The sequence below is a fragment of the Hyaloscypha bicolor genome (genome assembly GCF_002865645.1).
Source record: "Hyaloscypha bicolor E unplaced genomic scaffold K444scaffold_10, whole genome shotgun sequence".
In the NCBI taxonomy this organism is placed as follows: Eukaryota; Fungi; Ascomycota; class Leotiomycetes; order Helotiales; family Hyaloscyphaceae; genus Hyaloscypha; species Hyaloscypha bicolor.
In genome coordinates, this window is record NW_020194512.1 from 3,694,323 (window position 1) to 3,713,094 (window position 18,772).

General features: G+C 46.1%; 5 protein-coding genes across 5 annotated transcripts; 2 read left to right on the forward strand and 3 right to left on the reverse strand.

The window, feature by feature from the left end:
• Positions 1-866: 866 nt before the first annotated feature.
• K444DRAFT_579272 (general substrate transporter) lies at positions 867-2,960 on the reverse strand. Its single transcript, XM_024877652.1, has 4 exons — positions 2,730-2,960; positions 2,176-2,663; positions 1,559-2,105; positions 867-1,496 (listed from the first exon to the last, which is right to left on the reverse strand). The coding sequence occupies exons 1-4, from the start codon at positions 2,803-2,805 to the stop codon at positions 1,003-1,005; spliced, it is 1,605 nt and encodes a 534-aa protein (XP_024744504.1). The 5' UTR covers positions 2,806-2,960; the 3' UTR covers positions 867-1,002.
• Positions 2,961-6,555: 3,595 nt separating this feature from the next.
• On the reverse strand, positions 6,556-7,521 carry K444DRAFT_496747 (HET-domain-containing protein; the record flags this gene model as incomplete). The annotated part of the gene is made up of 1 exon (XM_024873286.1): positions 6,556-7,521. A coding segment is annotated over one exon (966 nt), but the record flags the coding sequence as incomplete, so codon positions are not given.
• Positions 7,522-8,037: 516 nt separating this feature from the next.
• Positions 8,038-10,465, forward strand: K444DRAFT_639472 (alpha/beta-hydrolase; the record flags this gene model as incomplete). Its single annotated transcript, XM_024884386.1, has 7 exons — positions 8,038-8,090; positions 8,728-9,006; positions 9,384-9,649; positions 9,712-9,866; positions 9,897-10,067; positions 10,099-10,243; positions 10,386-10,465. The coding sequence occupies 7 exons, from the start codon at positions 8,038-8,040 to the stop codon at positions 10,463-10,465; spliced, it is 1,149 nt and encodes a 382-aa protein (XP_024744506.1).
• A 1,139-nt stretch (positions 10,466-11,604) lies between these two features.
• On the forward strand, positions 11,605-13,444 carry K444DRAFT_606517 (uncharacterized protein). The gene is made up of 5 exons (XM_024879007.1): positions 11,605-12,114; positions 12,163-12,261; positions 12,313-12,559; positions 12,618-12,757; positions 12,815-13,444. Exons 1-5 carry the CDS (start codon positions 11,913-11,915, stop codon positions 13,360-13,362), a joined length of 1,236 nt encoding a protein of 411 aa, XP_024744507.1. The 5' UTR covers positions 11,605-11,912; the 3' UTR covers positions 13,363-13,444.
• A 1,907-nt stretch (positions 13,445-15,351) lies between these two features.
• Positions 15,352-17,366, reverse strand: K444DRAFT_606518 (uncharacterized protein). Its single transcript, XM_024879008.1, has one exon. The coding sequence runs from the start codon at positions 17,344-17,346 to the stop codon at positions 15,439-15,441; it is 1,908 nt and encodes a 635-aa protein (XP_024744508.1). The 5' UTR covers positions 17,347-17,366; the 3' UTR covers positions 15,352-15,438.
• Positions 17,367-18,772: the final 1,406 nt, after the last annotated feature.

The window sequence follows — 18,772 nt, forward strand, 5'->3', positions numbered from 1 at the left end:
TCTATTTTCACGCGGGTTGGAAACTTGAGATTAGCCAGCCTGTCCGATAGCATGTTCAATGAACGCAAGAAACAGGAGACAACCGATGAAGAGAGTGTAAGAAGAGATGAAGGTATCTTCTCAGAGTTTCTAGCCCTCACACAAGCCCTTACAACCAGCGATGGCCATTTTTTTAGTGGTGTTCAATCAGTTCTATGAACTCGCCTCCTGGAGCCTGACTCACATGCAGAGTGAACTGGCATACTTGGATACAGTGCTAAAGAGCATGGACGACGTCGATACAGTGTTTATAGGGGACCGTGAAGAACTTGTCCGCAGGAAGAATCTCGTCGGGATTAGAAAGCTCCTCAAAAGGCAGTGAAAGAGGGATGGGAGCCTCAAATCAGGAGACTTGATCTAATTATAGAGATCAAGTCGAAGCGGAAGCAGTATCGTACGTTGTAATATTCTCATAGTTCCTGAGATCTTGGAGGAATTATGAAATCGCGTGTGGTCGCAACGCAAGAGAAATAAATATTAAACTAACCAATTTCATACCTAGATGAATAATCACGATTCTCCGAGCTTGAATCTCGATTAATGATCTCATCTCCTCTCATAGACGTGTATACCGAAAACTTCTTAATAACCATAGCCACTCAGAATCGAGAACTGAAACTGCAAGCACTTTTTGTAAACGTGCTGACTCGCTGAAATGTTATGAGAAATCTATTGAGAGAAAAAGAGGTAGAGTGAAAGAGAACGCAAGCGGAAAAGGGGGCACGCTAACCTGTTTGCCTCATTTGGTGGGCTCGCTTGGATTACGACCATGCACTCTCGAGGAACGGAGGTCACTCAATAAACGTGGCTCTTATCCAAAATCTGAAACACGATCAGAAGTAAATTGCATTAATTAAAGACACTGTGTACACTTGACAATCTACAATCATGTTTTCAGCCGGAAAAGGATATCGTCGACAAGCCAGGCTTGACTTCTATCCCATGACAACCATTTGAACGTGACTAAGACACAGTCTTCTCCTCAGTAGCCGGAGCATCACGAACTGGAGTCTCTTGGGCGGGAGCCACTTTCTTTTCTGCCGGGGCCGCCATCTCAATCCGATCCTCCTGCATCGCGCCCTTATGCAACATACGCTCCACATCAGCAGCACGAACGTCCGCCTCCACAGTGCCGAACAAGATTTCCATATCCTCGAGCGTGCGGCCCTTGGTCTCCTTAATAAAGAACCAGACAAAGACGAAGTTGGCAGCACAGAAGATGCCGAACATGAGGAAAATTCTCCAGCCGATGTGGTTGATGGCGCTCGGGGTCATGTATGTGACGGCGAAGTTGAAGAGCCATTGGGTTGCTGCTGCCAGGCCAACACCATAGGAGCGTAGACGCGTGGGGAAGATCTCGGAGACGTAGACCCAGGGAATTGGGCCCCAGGAGGCCGAGTAGCCGATAACGTAGAGATAGATCATAACAACCATGGCGATGGAGGCGGGTGAGACAGCTGTGTGTGGGTTTGAGTCAGCATTCGTTTTTGATGAAAGCCGAGATGGTGAGGATACGTACTGTTTACGTTGGTCGGTGGGTGATCTTTCAAGACGCCGCCGATGATAAACATCATGACCATCATCCACGCTGCGCCTCCAAGGAGCGACCACCGTCGACCAAGCTTGTCGATTCCAATGATCAAGAAGAGGCCAGTAGCGCAGACCTTGACAGTACCATAAACACCAGTTGCAAACAGCGAAGCATTGGTCTTGGAGACGCCAACCGTTTGAAAGATCTGCGGTGCGTAGTAACCGATAGAGTTCGTTCCAGAGAATTGTTGGCATAGAAAGATGGTGAAGGCAACAGCGAATCGGTATCGGTTACCTGGGATCAAGACCTCTTTCCATGTCACGCCTTCGGTCAAGTTGAGTTCTTCTTCGACGGCGGCTCGGATGTCTGCAATTTCTTTCATGACTTCTGGGTCGTCGATCGGCTCGCGGCGCATGTATGCTAGTGAGGCTGTGGCTTCTTCGTATCGGCCTTGCTTGACAAGCCACCTGGGTGATTCTTTCAGGAAAATGAGTCCAAGAAAGAGCAAGCCCCCGGGAACGATTTGGATTCCAACCTGGATCAGTACGAGTTAGCCGTTGCCTGGTCGTCGGGAATCAAACCAGGAATTCCAAGCGAATACTTACGGGAATACGCCATTGCGATGTAGATGGCTTGAGATGAAGGGACACTCCATAGTTGAGCCAGTAAGCAAAAGTAGAACCAATAACCAAGAATTCCTGGAAGAGGCCCGTGATGCGGCCTCGAACCTCGGGTGGACAGTTCTCCGCCACGTAGATGGGTGTAATACTGGACATTCCACCTATACCAAGACCAGCAACGAATCGGCCAACATAAACCTGGCTGATGTGATGAAGAGATGTGACCTGGATGACAGCACCGACCAGGAAGACAACTGTGAATCCTAAGAGGGACCGCTTGCGGCCCAGCTTGTCATTGGCAACGGAGGCGAATATGGCGCCGAAGAAACAACCTGCTGTGAGCAGTGAAACTACATTCTGGGAGATGTGGGCGTTGGTCTTGCTGGCGAATCCCGTGGTGGCGAGAGGCAATCCGAAGTCTGTTTTGAAGCTCTTCAACGAGAGAACAGAGCTCATAACACCGGTGTCGTATCCTGTAGAGAGAAATAGGAGTTAGCATCGTCAGAAACTCGACAGAAGATAGGGGGCAAGACTCATACCGAACAGCAGCGAGCCCATGTAGGCCACTGTGGTTAGCATGTAGACCCGATAATTTTTGAAGAAGCCGATCGCCATCGTGAATAACGTTGCGAGATCAGCGCTCTCTGGCGGTGAGGAAGAGTGGGATGAACGGTTCCCAGTGTAACAAACGCCCCTATGATGCTTTGAAATGCACACAGCTTCAGCAGAACAGAGGCGATAAGCAAGAGCCAAATCTTTTCTGAGGACAGCAGCAGATCTTATATCTGAAAGAGCGGCCGAGATGTTCCCCACCCCCATGTGAGAGCGGCGCCTTCTTCTGGGGTAAGCTTTTTGCCCTTGTTGTTTTCAGTGGATTTAGTTGGTGGAATAATGTTGTCGCGCTCGGGTCCCCCCTGCCGAGCGTGCTGGGGGTGCGGGGTGTGGAAGCCTCCGCGGCACACTACGGGAATTGAGATGCCTCACTAGCAAGCATTCTCCGTTGCTGATCACCCCATTGGAAATAATCCGGCCCATGCCCACTGTCCAGCTTCTTCTCTTCCAATAGCTTGCTACCGTGACATCCGTGCTGCTGGGCCGTTCGGCCTCGCGGATTTCCACGATTCACATAATTTTTCCGTGTTATTGTTGAAAGGATGGGAATAATGAGTTGTCTGGATTTGCGGTTCTAGAGCTGACTGTGCATGGAAAAATTCCAGTGGAGGCCGCGATTGGGAGTCTTCCATGTTTGTCAGAAACGATGTAATAAATTCCAAAATCCTTCGTAGTCTTGGGGTTTTAGCTCTCTAGCTTCGGGAATATATTCCCTCACTATTAGAAAATACTATTTCACTTGTTCTTTAGAAATCTCTTTCCTTAATACTCATTTAGCTTCTTTCTTTATTATCTTCGGAATTACTCTTAATAATGTCTAAATTAAAGCCCTTTTTACTTTACTTTCCCCAAATATCTTATTTATTTCCTAAATGGAAAACGATTAAAACGACACCCTCCAGGTGTCGATTAGGGTATCGATTGGGGGCCAGACTGGCCACTAACTCAAAGTAGAGGCGCTCGAACAAGAATACCAAAACTCTAGCATTTTCCTTAATTTAATTTTATAAGGAATTAATATAACTTAAATGTCACGTGTATGCGTTCACGTGACCACCTCCAGCCATTTAACCGTGATTAGGCGTATTCACCTGTGGTGAATACTGTAGTCTTTTGGCCCAGTGAGCTGTGGTGCGAGCCTAATTCTCACATATTATATTAAAACTTAATTAATTTCCTTATAGCGCGAATTAAAGGCTATTTAAATATAAAGTTTTTATAAAATTAAATTTAATAATAGCTCTTTAAATTAAAGTAATTAAAATTTTCATGTTTTATAGCTTAAAAATAAGCTTAAGAAAGCTTAGAAATTTAGTAAATACGTTCCTAAAACCAGATATAAAAGCCCTATAAGCCTATAATTTTTAGGGCCTTATAAGGCTCAAAAATTAGAACTTAATTAATTAATATATAAACTTCCTTAAATTGAAATACTATTTTAAAGAATCTCTTTATTATAGGTTAGAAAGCAAGTAATTATAATATAAGACTTATAATATACTAGCTTATACTTATGTTAAAAAATCCAACTTAAAATTTTTAAAAAGCCTTAGTGGCCAATTAAACACCCCAATCGACACCCTGGGGGGTGTCGTTTTAGTCTTCCCCCCCCCGATTTGTTCATTCCTGATTCCCAGCCACATCCCTCAGCACCTCCGGGTTCAGCGTGCCAACCAGAAACACGACCCTGATCTACCCCATGACTTTTACCTACAGGACCACCTCGAGCCCCGAGAGCACCGAGGGCAGATCCACCAGCCGTGCCAGTGCCTATTGTGAGGCCACTCCCGGATCAACCGTTCGGAAGCCGAGCAGAGGTTCGCGAGGAAGAGCTGCACCAACTAAACACGGATTTATTACGTGCCTAGATCAAAGAGATTGAGGCCATGATAACTGCGCCAATAGAAAAGCCTGGAGCACTGTCGACTGAAGGTAAGAGTAACTCCCCTCTCGTGAAGTCTATAATATCGTCCCATCCTGGAATCGATCCCTCCTTAACCAGGAAGATATACGCTAACGACTTTACACCAATAATGCTTCAGAAGCTCCGAACTGGCAAAGGAGTTATTTACTTCCAGGACAACTCTCTCCGAGTGATTGACAGCAAGCTCAAGAGCGGCCCTGAAGCTACTAGCGCCAGAGACTTCGGGAACTACTCATATATTTGGCTAGACGCTTGGGACAACTGCTTGTCGGTGTGTAGTCAAATACACTTCCAAAGGGTCCCTTAAATGGCCACGGCAATGATTAACTTCGGGAAAAGGGTCGTGGAATTGCATTTTGCAAGTTGCCTTGAGCATCACGGAATTATCTGCGATGGTGGCATTACCAACTATACCCTTTGGGAAATCCCATACGACACGACCATGCGCCTCTATCCATTTGGCAGTCAAATCAGCTATATAAACTCGCCCCCCCCTGCCTCCCTTTCGGCCTCGCAACAGCACCTTTCCTATTTAACCTCTTCGCTGAAGGTTTCCATCGAATACTGCAATCCTGGTTACGATGGACTGTGTCACACTATTTGGACGACTTTGTTAGGTGATACCCCAACCCCAAGCAACGCCTTCCTTCCTTCAGCAAGCCGAGATAGAGTACCATGGATTAACCCCTCTCCTCGGCGTTCTAGAAAACAGGAAGAAGGATGCCATTGGCACAGTAGTAATGGTGCTTGGAATTTAACTCGATACGAAAACATTTGAGGCTCGACAATCCCCAGAAAAGCTTGCGAGATTTTGTCAAAACCAAAGATGTCACCATTTGACGTACAATCAATACCAGGCTTCCTCTCATGGTGTGCAGAGGTAGTCAGACTTGGTAAAATCTACCTCCACCACTTGTGGGTATTCATGTCAACTTTTCCGCCAACAGCAGCCTCGAGCTATCTTCTGCCAGTCCCTTACAATGTCCGACTTGATCTCAGGCGGGATATATCTGCCTTTGTTGAAAATCTGCAATTTTGCTCAAAATAGCCTGGTTTGGTGTACTACTGTATTCATGTTGGCTTTAGACGGTGTGGGTAGCATTCCCAACCGCAAGTGCGAAGAAGGGAGCCTTTTTCAGGCGTGATGACCAAACCCCAATATCAACCACGAACATTGCTTGACCCAGGAAGACCTCTCTCCCTATTTTCGCAAAAGCCGTCTCTCTTTCTTTGCTGATGTCGTCTTCGGGATTCAAATCCACTTGGCAATATGTACCACCTGATGTTTCCCCTTCCTTTGTCTCCATCATCCTGGACAAAATGCTAGACTTTGAATAGTCGGCAAGCACGAGAAGACGGCAAGAACACCTATGTGAATCGAATCCTATCTCTTTTTGATGTTGAACTTGTGATCTGACGAATACCGCGAGCACTTTTGTGGTGTCACTCTTTTTCTTAAACAGCAATGTCCCATGCCTACCCGATCCACTATCTGGTGAACGGATAATCTTCTGAGCGGAGTTCCAGTGTTCGGGGGGAAATACTTCCTCGAGCACGTATTCGTCATCTGGGCTGTCTGGCATTGTTCGGATCAAGAAGTGGTCCGTTCGATCCAAATCGTTAACAGTTGGAAGCAAGACCTCTTGTCTAATATAGATGGTCCTGACCTTCGCCTGAGCTGCATGGTGTGGTACAACAATCACCGGATTCACATACCACACATCTCTTGCAAACTGGTCTCCGTTTGCAGATGCTACCGGCGAGATGTAAATCCCAAGAGGTCCAAGGTAATTGTCTTCGTAGTGACAGGCAAGTATGGCAGAGTATTCTTTGAAATTGTCGTGTTGGATCACGGGAAGCTCCATGCACAAGCCCTGGTTCGTCATCGAATATGGCCTGCTGACCTCCCAATTTCTGTACGGCACGACGTTTCTAGAGTGTTCGAACGCAGCAGGTGAGCGAGCCAGGAAGCCTCGTAGAGTGGAGGAAGTCTTCTCGTTGGTCGAAGGGAGTAGGTCGTACTCCTGTGTGGTCAATCCCCATGCAAACAGTGACTGATCATCGGAGCTTCTCATGATTTCTTCCTGAAGTCTGATGAATGCCCTCTCTCCTTCTCCGTAAAGCAATGGCAGATTGACGCCAAATATCCCGATGAGGCAATACGCAATATCCTCCGTCCTAGTTGTGACTCTTTTTGAGGCCCAGGACATCTTCTTCGCAATACTAACTTCTCGCAAATTTCGGCCACCGGTCAGCGTAACTTCATCAATCCCAGTGACTTCGGATATAGCAGAATGAAGGTCAAGGTCTGATTTCGTCCCAAATGAGACCCAGTCCCTGGCATAAAATTCCACCTTAGCGGGTGCAATGAGCTCCTGGAGTGTCCACCCTCTCGTGAACCATTTGCTCTTCTTGAAAGACTCCTTGGATCTTGATAAATGCAAGAGTTCCGGTAATGGTTTGTCGATAGGTTCGACGTCTGCAAGATATGCATAGCAGGTTTTCGCATTTTTGTACCAGACATACATCGAATTGATGGCCTCGGATAATTCCGCGCTGCTGCCTTTGTCGATGCAGCAGGTGTCGATCCAGACGTATTCGTATCCATCTTGAGCAGCTTGCTCGCAACAACGCCGGATCTTGGTGTATCCGGCTTTCTGCTTTCCAACTGGACCTTGCATATCTTGATATGTCACCTCTTCCTGCTCCCAGGTGTGTGACAAAATCGCGTAGGCCGGGGTTGCATTCTCGAGGAATTCCTCCAGTTCAAGAGTTTGGGTGTGAAGCAGGCGCATCTTAGTGTGGCCGCCCTTAGACTTCGGAATTTCTGGCTGTCCTTTATTCAAAAACTGAAAAGCGATTGGCATGAACGGCGATCGTTGGTTACTAAAGGAAACTTCATGATCTGCAGGCTGGAAAAGTGAGACGTGAAGTTGCGATAAGATGTTACACAACCCCGCTGTGGTTCGGCATCCTCAAGCGCCGAGTCAGCTGAGTATTGTGTCTTTTACAATGTCCGGCAGTACCTCTTCTCATATTTAGTAGATTGTAAATTCACGACCAGTATTAGAATCTTTTATTTGAGATAAGAAGTATACTCATACTGACCTAACTCTTGTCTTAGATAATTGTCAATAACGCTATCGACATCGGGGGCTTTATGTTGCATAGCAACTGCAGGCTTGTCACTTGTTTAGCTCACGTGACCACACGCACTGTATTTAGCTCTGGCTGTCCGTACCACACCTCTCTCCTTTCCAGAATCTGAATATATTACAATACAACCGCATTTAATGCAACACTTTAACACTATGTCACTATCCCAGGACACCGTTCGGAGCGCACCAGCCTATCCCTTCGTCCGGTGAGACATTGCCAGGCGCTAGCAAGGGGGGTGTGGCTGCACGCAAGCCTCATCTCGCTTTATTGTGCTTCAAGAGGCTTGCGTGCAGCCACACCCCCTTGCTAGCGCCTGGCAATGTCTCACCGGACGAAGGGATAAGGAATTAATATAATTTAATACTTATTTTATTTCCTTATAGCACTAATTAAGGGCTATTTAAATTTAAATTTTTTAAATTTTTTGAATTAGTAATAAATCTTCAATTAAAGAAGTTAAAAATAAGATTAAAAAAGCCTAGAAATTTAGCAAATAAGTTCCTAAAACCAGATTCAAGAGCCCTATAAACTTATACTTTATAGGGCCTTATAAAGCTTTAAAACTAGAACTTAATTAATTAGTATATAAATTCCCTTAAATTAAAATACTATTTTAAGAAATCTTTTTCTTGTAAGTTAAAAAGCATGTAATTATAATATAATAGTTATAATATACTAGCTTATACTTATATTAAAAAATCTAACTTAAGATTTTTAAAGAGCTTAGATAGCCAATTAAATACCCTTGCCCCAATCGACACCCAGAGGGGGGGTCGTTTTACATTTCCCCCGAATTTCAAGCGAGTGCTCAGTTTGTGTAAAATCCTGCTCTTCCCCTTAAGGTTCTTCATTTGCTTCGTTCCACAAGTCGTGTCAGAGATTCCATACGGAAAACTTTCGTATGCTATACCATACTCCCGAATTCTGGCCACTGCAACGAAGCAACCTTCCCCGTTCCTGATATCCATCCCAGAAGCAAAATTGGCGGACTTCAAAACCTTGTTAAAATTATCCAAGGTCACGCCCCAGACATATGAGAGCTTGCAGGAAGATAGACGGTTTGGCGTCGACCACAAATGGGTCACGGAAACTAAGAAGTATTGGGAGGAGACATTTGATTAGTGAGTTTAGATATTGTTTGGAGATATATAAATCCGGAAATTATTGTGCCCGTTATTGTATATTCACATTTCAATCATCCATCACCTGCTGCTGAAGTTCTTCACATGCCTGAAGAGCCTGGGGTTGGGCTTTCGATACCCCCAAATTTGGGGGCCAGAAATGAGGGGCAAACTGTGGCTGACAACTGAGATAATGCGAAGAACATATGGACTCATTCCCCAATTTCATAGCAACCGTTGCTCTGGGAGAAGGAGGAGCACAAGATTCATTTCGTGGGCTTATTCTCTGAAAAGCCAGATGCCATCCCTCTGGTTTTGTTACATGGCTCTTTTTCAGCCCACATCCAATTCTAGCTTCTGACCAAAGAATCAGGCAGCTTCCTGGAATTTCTTCCTATCTTGTCACTTTTGAAGGGGAAATACACTCCGCAAGATCTCCCATACCACATTATAGTCCCCCCCCCCCGGGCTACGGCTTATCCTCTCCCTCCACTTGATCGGGACAATAGCATGGACGGTGTAGCTGAAATCGTGAACCAACTGATGTTAGCCCTCGGCTTTGGCTCTAGATATATCACTCAAGGAGGACATATTGGAAGTCGGGTAGCGAAGATTGTAGCCTGGAAATATGAATTGTGCAAAGGTAACAGCACATAATTTCAGTTCCTCTTCGGCCTCTGTTTCAGCTTCTGACAAATGAAACAGCGGTACATGTCAACTACTTCCCCGTGCTCTCTCCTCCAGAAGGACTGCCAGTCTCCTCCTTGAATGCCAAAGAGCAGGATGGGTTAAAGTGGGGTGAGGATTTTGTCAAGATGGAACCAGATTATTCCCTAGAACGTGCTGCTAGACCAAGTCCTGTAGCTCTTCTGGCTTGAATTGGAGAGAAGTTCTTGGCGTGGTCAGATGAGGATCCAGAATTCGAGAAGGTTTTGGAAAGTGTGACCTTCTGCTGGCTCACGGAAACCTTTCCTACCTCAGTTTATCCTTACCGCGGGGTTAGGCATCTTCCTTTCTTGAACACTGGGCCTTTATTTTTCGCTGACGAGGGCAGAAGAATAGTGTGCTAATTTTGATTTGCGGTGTTAATAGAGATACCTTCCTAATTTCGATATGCCACGTTTCCTCGAGAAACCTCTTGGGCACTCCTACTTCCCGAAAGGGATTACACCGACTGCAAAGAGTTGGGTAAAGACACAGGCAAATAATGTATTTTATAGAGAGCATGAGAAGGTGAGTTTGTTTTCTTTGATTTCTGACCCAGGAATGCAAGTGGGAAGGCCTGAGGGTATCATCGGCTGCTTAAGCTGGCTGCGGGTAGCAACTAGTCTGAGGTTCAGAGTAAACAAAGAGGTAATTAGATGGCGTGTGCCCTTAAGGGGGCCATTTTCCAGCTTTGGAACAACCGAGATTGTTGATGGGAGACATAGAAGAGTACGAAGATCACGGCATAAAGTGACGGGATTACAGGGCATTTGTGCTTTACAGCACTTCAGTGTCTTTTTTTATTTTTATAGCGCACTCGGTCACTAAATTACCCTATTAACTACCTATTTAGCGTCCAAGCGCTATAGTTGCTCTGCCAGCAGCGCTATTTACCCCTAAGGACATCTCATACCTTGCGAATATCTCATAGCGCCTCTTGAGATCTGCTTAGGGTATATGGCCTGGAGCCATAGGACCTTACAGCGGGCTCAAGCTACTGAATTGTGTCCTGAGGGGTGCCAAGGGTCCAAATGCCCTGTAATCTCGTCACTTTATGCCGTGATCTTCGTACATGGAGCAAGTTTGGCAGAAGTAAATTAAGCTACTGGGTTATCTCAAATGACATGGTCACAAGTTGGAAACAATTTCGAAATCTCAGCGTAATTCCCCCGCTCTCCCTCCCCAATCACAGACTCCCGCCTTGGTCTTTCCTCTAATCCCTAAGTCACCGTGAGTATAAGAGGAATCAAAGCGGTGATGTCCTACTGACCACGGAATGAACCTTGACCAGGGCTTAAGACGAGCCTTACTTTTCATAATACTGATCATATTGTTGGTAATTGGGGTGAAGCAGACTGCAGCTGATCGGTACTCACAGGATCATTTGTTGGTGGTTTTGGGTTACTGCGGTTGCTCCTCCCCGCTCCGGTTTCTGCGAAAGATCTTCACGCAACTCGCCATTGCAAGTCAACTTTAGACAGAATTTGCAGCCTCAAGGAGCGTTTAGCAAGTCTCCTGGTTGGTTCCTTAATAGAGCACAAGATGCAGCTTGGGCAAGGAGTTGCAAGTTATTTCAGATTTGTGTGCTCGTCGGCAACCAAGAGAAGATTTAAGGCTGCTTTCGAGAACTTGGACAACATTTTATGGATGTTCGTCGTTCCATATTCAAATAAACCGCAACTACTCGCAGTGTGAATATCATATTGCAAAGTGTTTTTGCGATTCAATTTTCTGCGAAGACTTTCTGCGAGGGTTCGCAGAAGTTCCGACCCGCCTTGGGGACGCCGGAGCCCAAATTTTGAGGCATCGACACAGATGTGGCGCTGCGAAGGTTCGCGACAACTTTTTCGCACTTCTTTCGCCGAATGTTTTGGACGAAAATAATCAATTCCCGCTCGATTGTCATTCTCTACTTGTTGTTGAAACTTCGGCGGTCTAAGAGCATTAACTTTCAACGCTTCAAAGCTTCAAGTGGAAAAATAAGCATTACCTCGCACAACGTCCCCACATGCTGTCAGCCTTGCTGAGCCTGCATCGTATCCGCTCAACCTGCCGAATATGAGTGCACCGGGACTTTTTGGAGATTTGTGACAGAAGACGGCCTTGCCTTGGAGCGACGCCTCCTTTACACTTCTACGAGGTCCAGCACCTCAATGTCGAGGACCGCAACCAGCATCGTTTATCCTCATTCCCACAACACCATGGCCTATTTATTTCGGGCCCCTTGCGAGATCGATGGGTGTGACGCCGATGTTGCGCGCTTGGCAGATATGCAGCGTCACGTTAAGGAGCATCATAAGAGCCCCTTAGTTTGTCCTGCGGCCAGTTGTAGCTGGCGTGGAGTAAAGCGAAAGGGAAGACTGGAAAGCCATCTCCTCAAAGCACATGCAGATATCCATATGGGTAAGCTCCTTCTCAGTGACAACCCAGAATCCTCCCTAAATTATCCAGGAGTTGAGCTTATTGTTCCCAATGATTTTGGAACAAACTCCCCCGAACCATCCCCCTTCCTTCTTGCACAGGTTGCGCAACCCCAGAGCCCAGTGGCAGGTCAGTATATAATACTCTCTCAACGTGCAACACACTTCTGAATAAAACTAGGAGCAATAATAACCTCCAAGGATAAGGATTTTTATGAAGCCGAATCAGAATACTCAAATCATGGAGACAGCAGCGAGCCAACTCAGAGCCTAATTTCATCGCCGGTGTCCCGTTCTGTCTCTGCCAGAGGAGATAGGGTCGTCTTAACTGGTCGAGTCTCCAGATCTGCAGCCGAGTCGATACCGAGCTCGTCGAACTTGGGTAAAATCGCTGACCTTTTCTCTGAGCAGGATATTAAGCTCCCACCGTGAGTCCACACTCTTCCTGGCCTTCGAATCTCTGGTTGTTGAATCTAAGGAATGCAGAGTTAGTGACAAACTCCCATCCTTCGGTGCTGCGCCCCGGGATTCAGCATACCCTGCCGAGGAATGTTTGAGAACACAGAGGGGGCCTCTTCCGATACTCGAGTCTATGCGGATGCTCCGCTCTTGCTTTCGTACACCGGGTTAGAAGGGTCTCTCAAGTATTATCGTAGTGGTGATTAGTACTAACCATATTTTAGAGGGGGCAATACCGACACACTGGGATTCGGGTTCCCACGAACGGACACAAGCTGCTCGAGACTCAAGTCCCCAAGAGAGGCAACCTAGAGGTCAAGAGGATGTTGATTTTGACGCTCCTCGAACGCATATGACCGAACGAATGATACAGGGAGACGGGGGCGATGGCTTCTCTCTCCCCAGCCTCGTAAACAACATGGCGGTCTACTCAGAGCTCTTTAATGGCTCAGAAGAGGAGTTTATCGGAAAGGTATTCGAGGAGAATGCGGATTTGACCTCGCGATTCCCAGCTACATTGACGGACTCCCAGGGCCAGGGCAGCAACAATAGCAACCAATCGAACCCAACGCCTCCCAGATCATTGCCACAACCAAAAGACGGCTCTCAGGGGACAGGAACGTCAAACAAGAGGAAACGAGGTGAAGACGATGAGGGAGAATCGAACCACCCGAATAAACCACGGAAATATGGACGACACGTGGGGTGCGAGCCATACGAGCAGGAACATCAGCGAGGTCGGAGCAGTGTGTCAAAAAATAATCAAAGCTAATTAATTATAATTAATTAGCTTTGATTATAATTAAGTATGATTTGATTAGCTTGATTTTGACTTGATTTGATTAGGATTAGGATTATAATTAATTATAATTAATTATAATCATCACGTGATAATATATAATTATACTTTCTCAGGCATTTTTAAAGATTATTAAATAACTAAGATTTATATTAATGAGATATAAATAAAATCTATAAAGTATATATAAGCGTATAAAATTAGTCTAAATTATTATATAGTAACTGCAGGCGGGCCATATAACTTGTCCTCACGTGACTATACCCACTATATTTAGCTTTGGCCATCCGTACCACCCCTCTCTTCTCTCATTATCTATTATAATACCAGGAATTACCGGAGATCAAGGAGATTCTAGCGCCTTTGGCTTCACTTACCAATTGGCGCTAGGCCTGGTTAAGTAAAGAGCGCCTTTAGCGATACCCAATGCGGCTAGCCCAAACATTATTTCAGCCTTATCTCGGCTTCCGAAGCCCTGAAGTCATGTGCGTAATCACGTGATGAATATAATTAAATATAATTAATTATCTCTGATTATAATTAAGTATGATTTGATTAGCTTGATTTTGACTTGATTTGATTTGAGTAGGGGGGTCTAATCAACTCAAACCTAATCATTTGACACACTGGGTCGGAGGCTTGCCTGCCACTTCCATCATTTCGACAAGCAAAGATATTGCAAGAATAATCGAACAGGGAGGAAATATGAAACCTGTTCTGGCCCAGGATGGCGAACCATGCACCATCTAAGGTAAGTCAATCCGAGTATTTGAACTGAAAAGAACCCATTTACAGTTTTCAGGCAGCATTTAGGTAACTGTGCAAGTGCTATCCACAAGAAAGTCAGGTGTCCACGTTGTCTCAACGTCTTCCCAAGATCAGATGACGTGTTGGATCATCAGCGGGCTGATCTGGACTGTGTGCAGCAATCGGTTCTGAATGAAGACGATATCGACGAGCTAACCTAGAAAAAGATAAAAGAGGCATCCGTAAAAGGGTTTGAAAAGTTGCCGCAAAGTGAACAGGACGCCATCGAGCTTTGGGTCCTGGCAAATATGGATGTTCACATCCCTGAAAAGCTGATTGAGGATCGAAAGACCGATTTGCGAAAATGGAACATGGTATGGAAAATTCTCTTTCCAAGCTCTCAAATCCCCCCGAGTCCATGTAGGTGCTTCACTCCTTGCTTTGTTCATTTTCCTGATTGATATTCCAGTCTATGATGACGATGTCGTCGTGTCCTTGCCCAACACTGAGCTTCTCGTCATTTCCTTTAGGGAGATGGTTGAGTCGAGGATCGAAGCCGGAGACATTGACAGCATCGACCATGTGAATTTGGAAAAATTGCTGGATACTTTACGAGGCGCAATTACTGTTGCGACAAGGACCATCAAGCAACAGCAACAATCTGGAGAATCGCCCCAGTCACAAGCGGTCAGCGCAGCAATGATGAGTCAAAATGCTTCCCTGGAAAGAAGCACTTTGACTGAAGACACTATGCCAGATCCAAACTCGGGCTCACTTTCGAAAAATTTGACAATCACACCCTACCAAATCCTGGAGACACATGATCCTTCACATTCACCAGTGGCAATGCACCTGGCTCAGAGCGTTTATCAAGATGGAATCCATGCCACACATTTTCCTCAAAATGATTTTACTCCGTATATACCTGGGAACGCATTCATAGACACTCCGTTGGAAAGTTTGCAATTGGCTGAATTTGACAGCGAGTATAATTTTATGTATGACTTTCACATGCAAAATACTTCAAGTGATATCCTAGATCCTGTGAGTGGGGGGGACTCAAGTCCCTCCAGGAGAAACTATGTTGACATTCTTCCGCCAGGAGCAGAGTTAAGCGAGGAAGGTGGGAGGGAGGGGGTCTGAAGAAACACGACTTGACGATTTTGGGAGATTTACTACCAGACAATATCGCATTGAAATGTAATGAGGTGTACTAGTTATTTTCCTGGTTCAGTTCAGTGTCCTAGCACTTATTAAAAGCACAAATTTGGTGTATGCATTCGTTAATTACAGGCAACACCCTCAACGCAGTTCAAACGATTTGGCAGAACGAAGACCAGCATCCATCTCCTCAATCGCTTTGCCTTCCATATGGCCTCCACTAATATAAACCTCTCCAACCAAAGTGTAAAACTTTCCATCTTTCCGCAACAAAAACGGGACTCTTGATCCAAATAAAACACATATCAGATCCCCAGCCAAGACATGCGGAGGCCCCATCCCCATTATGCCCGTTTTCCCAAGGAAGAATTGTCGGCTGCCAGCAACAACATCTACCTTCAGCCGATCTTTCCGACGTGGCGAGTAATTGGGATCAGATTCATTTGGAGCACCGCAGTTATCAACTGTAAGCGTCCTGTCGACCTCTCTTTCTATAATATCTGTGATAGTCTTCCTCTTGCTGACAAGTTCGCAGCATGAACCGAGCACCACTTGATATCTTTCTCGTGAGGGTAGGCTCCCGAAATGCCCTTTTCGATATCGTGGAGCGACTTCTTCCACTGTATCGATGAGCAATCCCTGGACAGAAAGTGTAAATGTTTGAGTTCCGGTATTTTTATCTTTCTCTACTTCCATGCAGCAATAGGCTGGCAGCTTCTTGGAGGGTTGAAATCTGGACTCACGGATTCCTTGCCGTCTGGCATCGGTAGCTTCTAGGGTGAGTGGTTCTCGAGAGGCTCGCGATCCAACTGACCAATCTGGGCACCAGGTAGGTAGAGCAAGCTGACTTCGGTGGGCTGGATACCCACAGAAGGCAAGGATATCTAAGGATCGATCTCGTAATATTATTGACCATGCGGTCCGGCAGTAAACTGAGGCGGGGTCGTTGAAGTAATCAGGGATAATCCGGTAGTCTGGGGGGATAAGACCTGAAACAGCGTATATCCTATCTCTCAAATCACTCGATTGTGCCCGCCTGATCTTGCGAAGGAGATATTTGATATTGAGGTGGGACTTGGGGTTCCAAGAGTGCCGCAAGTCGTCAACGACGGATATTAAATGAATCGTTGGTCGGTTGACAGACGGTAAAAGTATGTAGCGTATGGCTTGCGGAAGTTGACTTGATAGAAGATCGATGCCCATCGCCATGAGGATGCGGGCAGTAATGAAAAAAGGCTGTGAGTCCATTGATCGGGTATCCCATAAAAGTTCAACGGTTTTGGCAACCACAATTTCTTGCCATATCCAAACACGATTCCAGAAATCGTAATGATAGAACTGTCCCAATGCTTTGGCCTTTATAAGGTACTCGTTATCCTCCGTCTGATCGGCCAGTCTCAGCTCTTCCAAGTACTCTGATGCGATGATTTGTACGATGTCGTCGTGTTCGCTGGTCTGAAGCTCCCGGCTCATCATGAGAGTACTTTTGTACTGGGCTCTGCGTTGGACATAGTCCTGATAGAAAGAGTGAGCAGCATTGAAAGCTAATTCCCCGCCACATAGTGGTCCTAGCCACGCAATGACTCGCTCAGCTTTCTCATAGACACTTCTCATCTTCTGCACTTGGTTGTTGCGCTCAAAGATGTCGCTTTGGTTGATACAAATCTGATCCGCCCAGAGGAGTCGGCTTTTGTCGGGATGGCGTAACCTCTTGATCGCTGCGAAGAGCGTTGCGAATACGTTAAATTGATGACCATTGACGAGGACCTGGCCAGTCTTATGCGGGTCCCCGGCACGGTATGAGAGTGCTTCATAGCTACTTTCAAGATGGAAGGGTTCAATGATGTTGCATCTGATGATGTCGTCACCAGTTCCTTGTAGGACCTCGAGCACCCGGAAGGCCTCGGTCTTAGAGTCCAGGGGCTTGTAGACCTGCGCAGCGTAGAACCGGGAGTTCTCGGGGGTATAGAAATTGCTGAAGGGTAACTCAGCCGGGACAATTGCTGTTGTGCCCTGCAAGCTCTCTTGGTCGTAAACTTCCATCTCCATCTTGCTGAGTGACAGGAGGGAACGAAAGACAGAGTGAGGCTGAGTTTGAAGTTTCCCTTGCTCATGACGCTAAGATATGCAGGAGACAAGCCCAATCCCATGCATGATGCAGGCTGAATAAGTTGTGAACTGGCACCTCCGCATCGTTGCTGCGCCACACGCCAGAAATTTCAGAGTTTCTACGCTTAGGGCGCTGAACTCCCAGCGAGAAGATTCGCTAAACTTCGGGCCAGTTTATTCTGAAGTCTGGAACGCGTAGTATCGTATTCACAACCATAGAGTACAAAGGGAATCTCACCGAAACGCGCAAATAACAGATTGGACATACTTAGATAAGGCCACGGAACACTTTACCAGCCTGTGCAGCAAATAGATCTAGGGCGCGAAGACGATGAAGCGTGTTTTCGTGGTTGTTTAGGGGGTTCGTAGATGTATGAGACTTAAGCGAGCGAGAGAGGGGGACAGAATCGTTACATTAGCAGCGCTCATATGATTGATGATATCGCAAGTTTGGATACCAGCTGCAACTCTTGCTCCTTTCCCTTTGTAAGTCATAACTGTAGCGTTTGTTAAATATTTAAATCCTCAAGTGATGAGTCCATATGCTCAGAGACTCGCCGCCAGTGGACCGGTCACGCATGCCACGGCCTGTGTTCCTGTACCCCAAATTGTTAGCTGAAAGTGAGATACAAACTTGAATTGATGGGTACCAATGCGGTATTCAATTGGGAATACAGGAACTGACTTATTTGATGATCAGGCGGATGATTTGGTTTCGAGCAAAGTTCACAGCCAACTGGATGTCTGCCTCAAATCAGTGACTGCGATAGGGAAGGCTACGCACGAGAGCTATGTAGCACCAATTTCAAGCAGTTTTCTTTAGCAATTCGAGAACAGCATTCATGTCATGAAATTGAGGTGACTTGGGATGTTTCTTACACTTGACAGTGGTGGCGTTGACCACATACACTGGGTAGCCAGTCAAATGGGAGAGTACTGTCACATTGCTTACAGCGACGTTTGAAGCTGAAAATTACGCCGGAGGGTACGAATCTCTATCCAACCATTCATTGACGATTGACACAGGATCATCATTGCGAAATCTCGTGTTGAAGTAGTTTGCGTTCACCGCAGAACATTTGTCGGCACCATAATATCCTGGATAGCGAACCTTCGCAGGTGAAGCTCCTTTAATTAGGACTCCATAAAGGTGTCGTTGGACCAGTGCCACGCAGATTCACCTGGCAATTTCGAGTCTCTTGGATAGATTTTGCACTCGCCTGCGGCCGCTGTGGGTATAGAATGCCTAGCCGATCGGGTCGATGCTGCTCTGAAAGCTAGGGTGGAATTGTTCTTAACGTCGTCGTCGGGCAATTGAATGTTTTCAAACGGGAAATTGAAGCAGTGCACGAATGCAGCAGCGTGG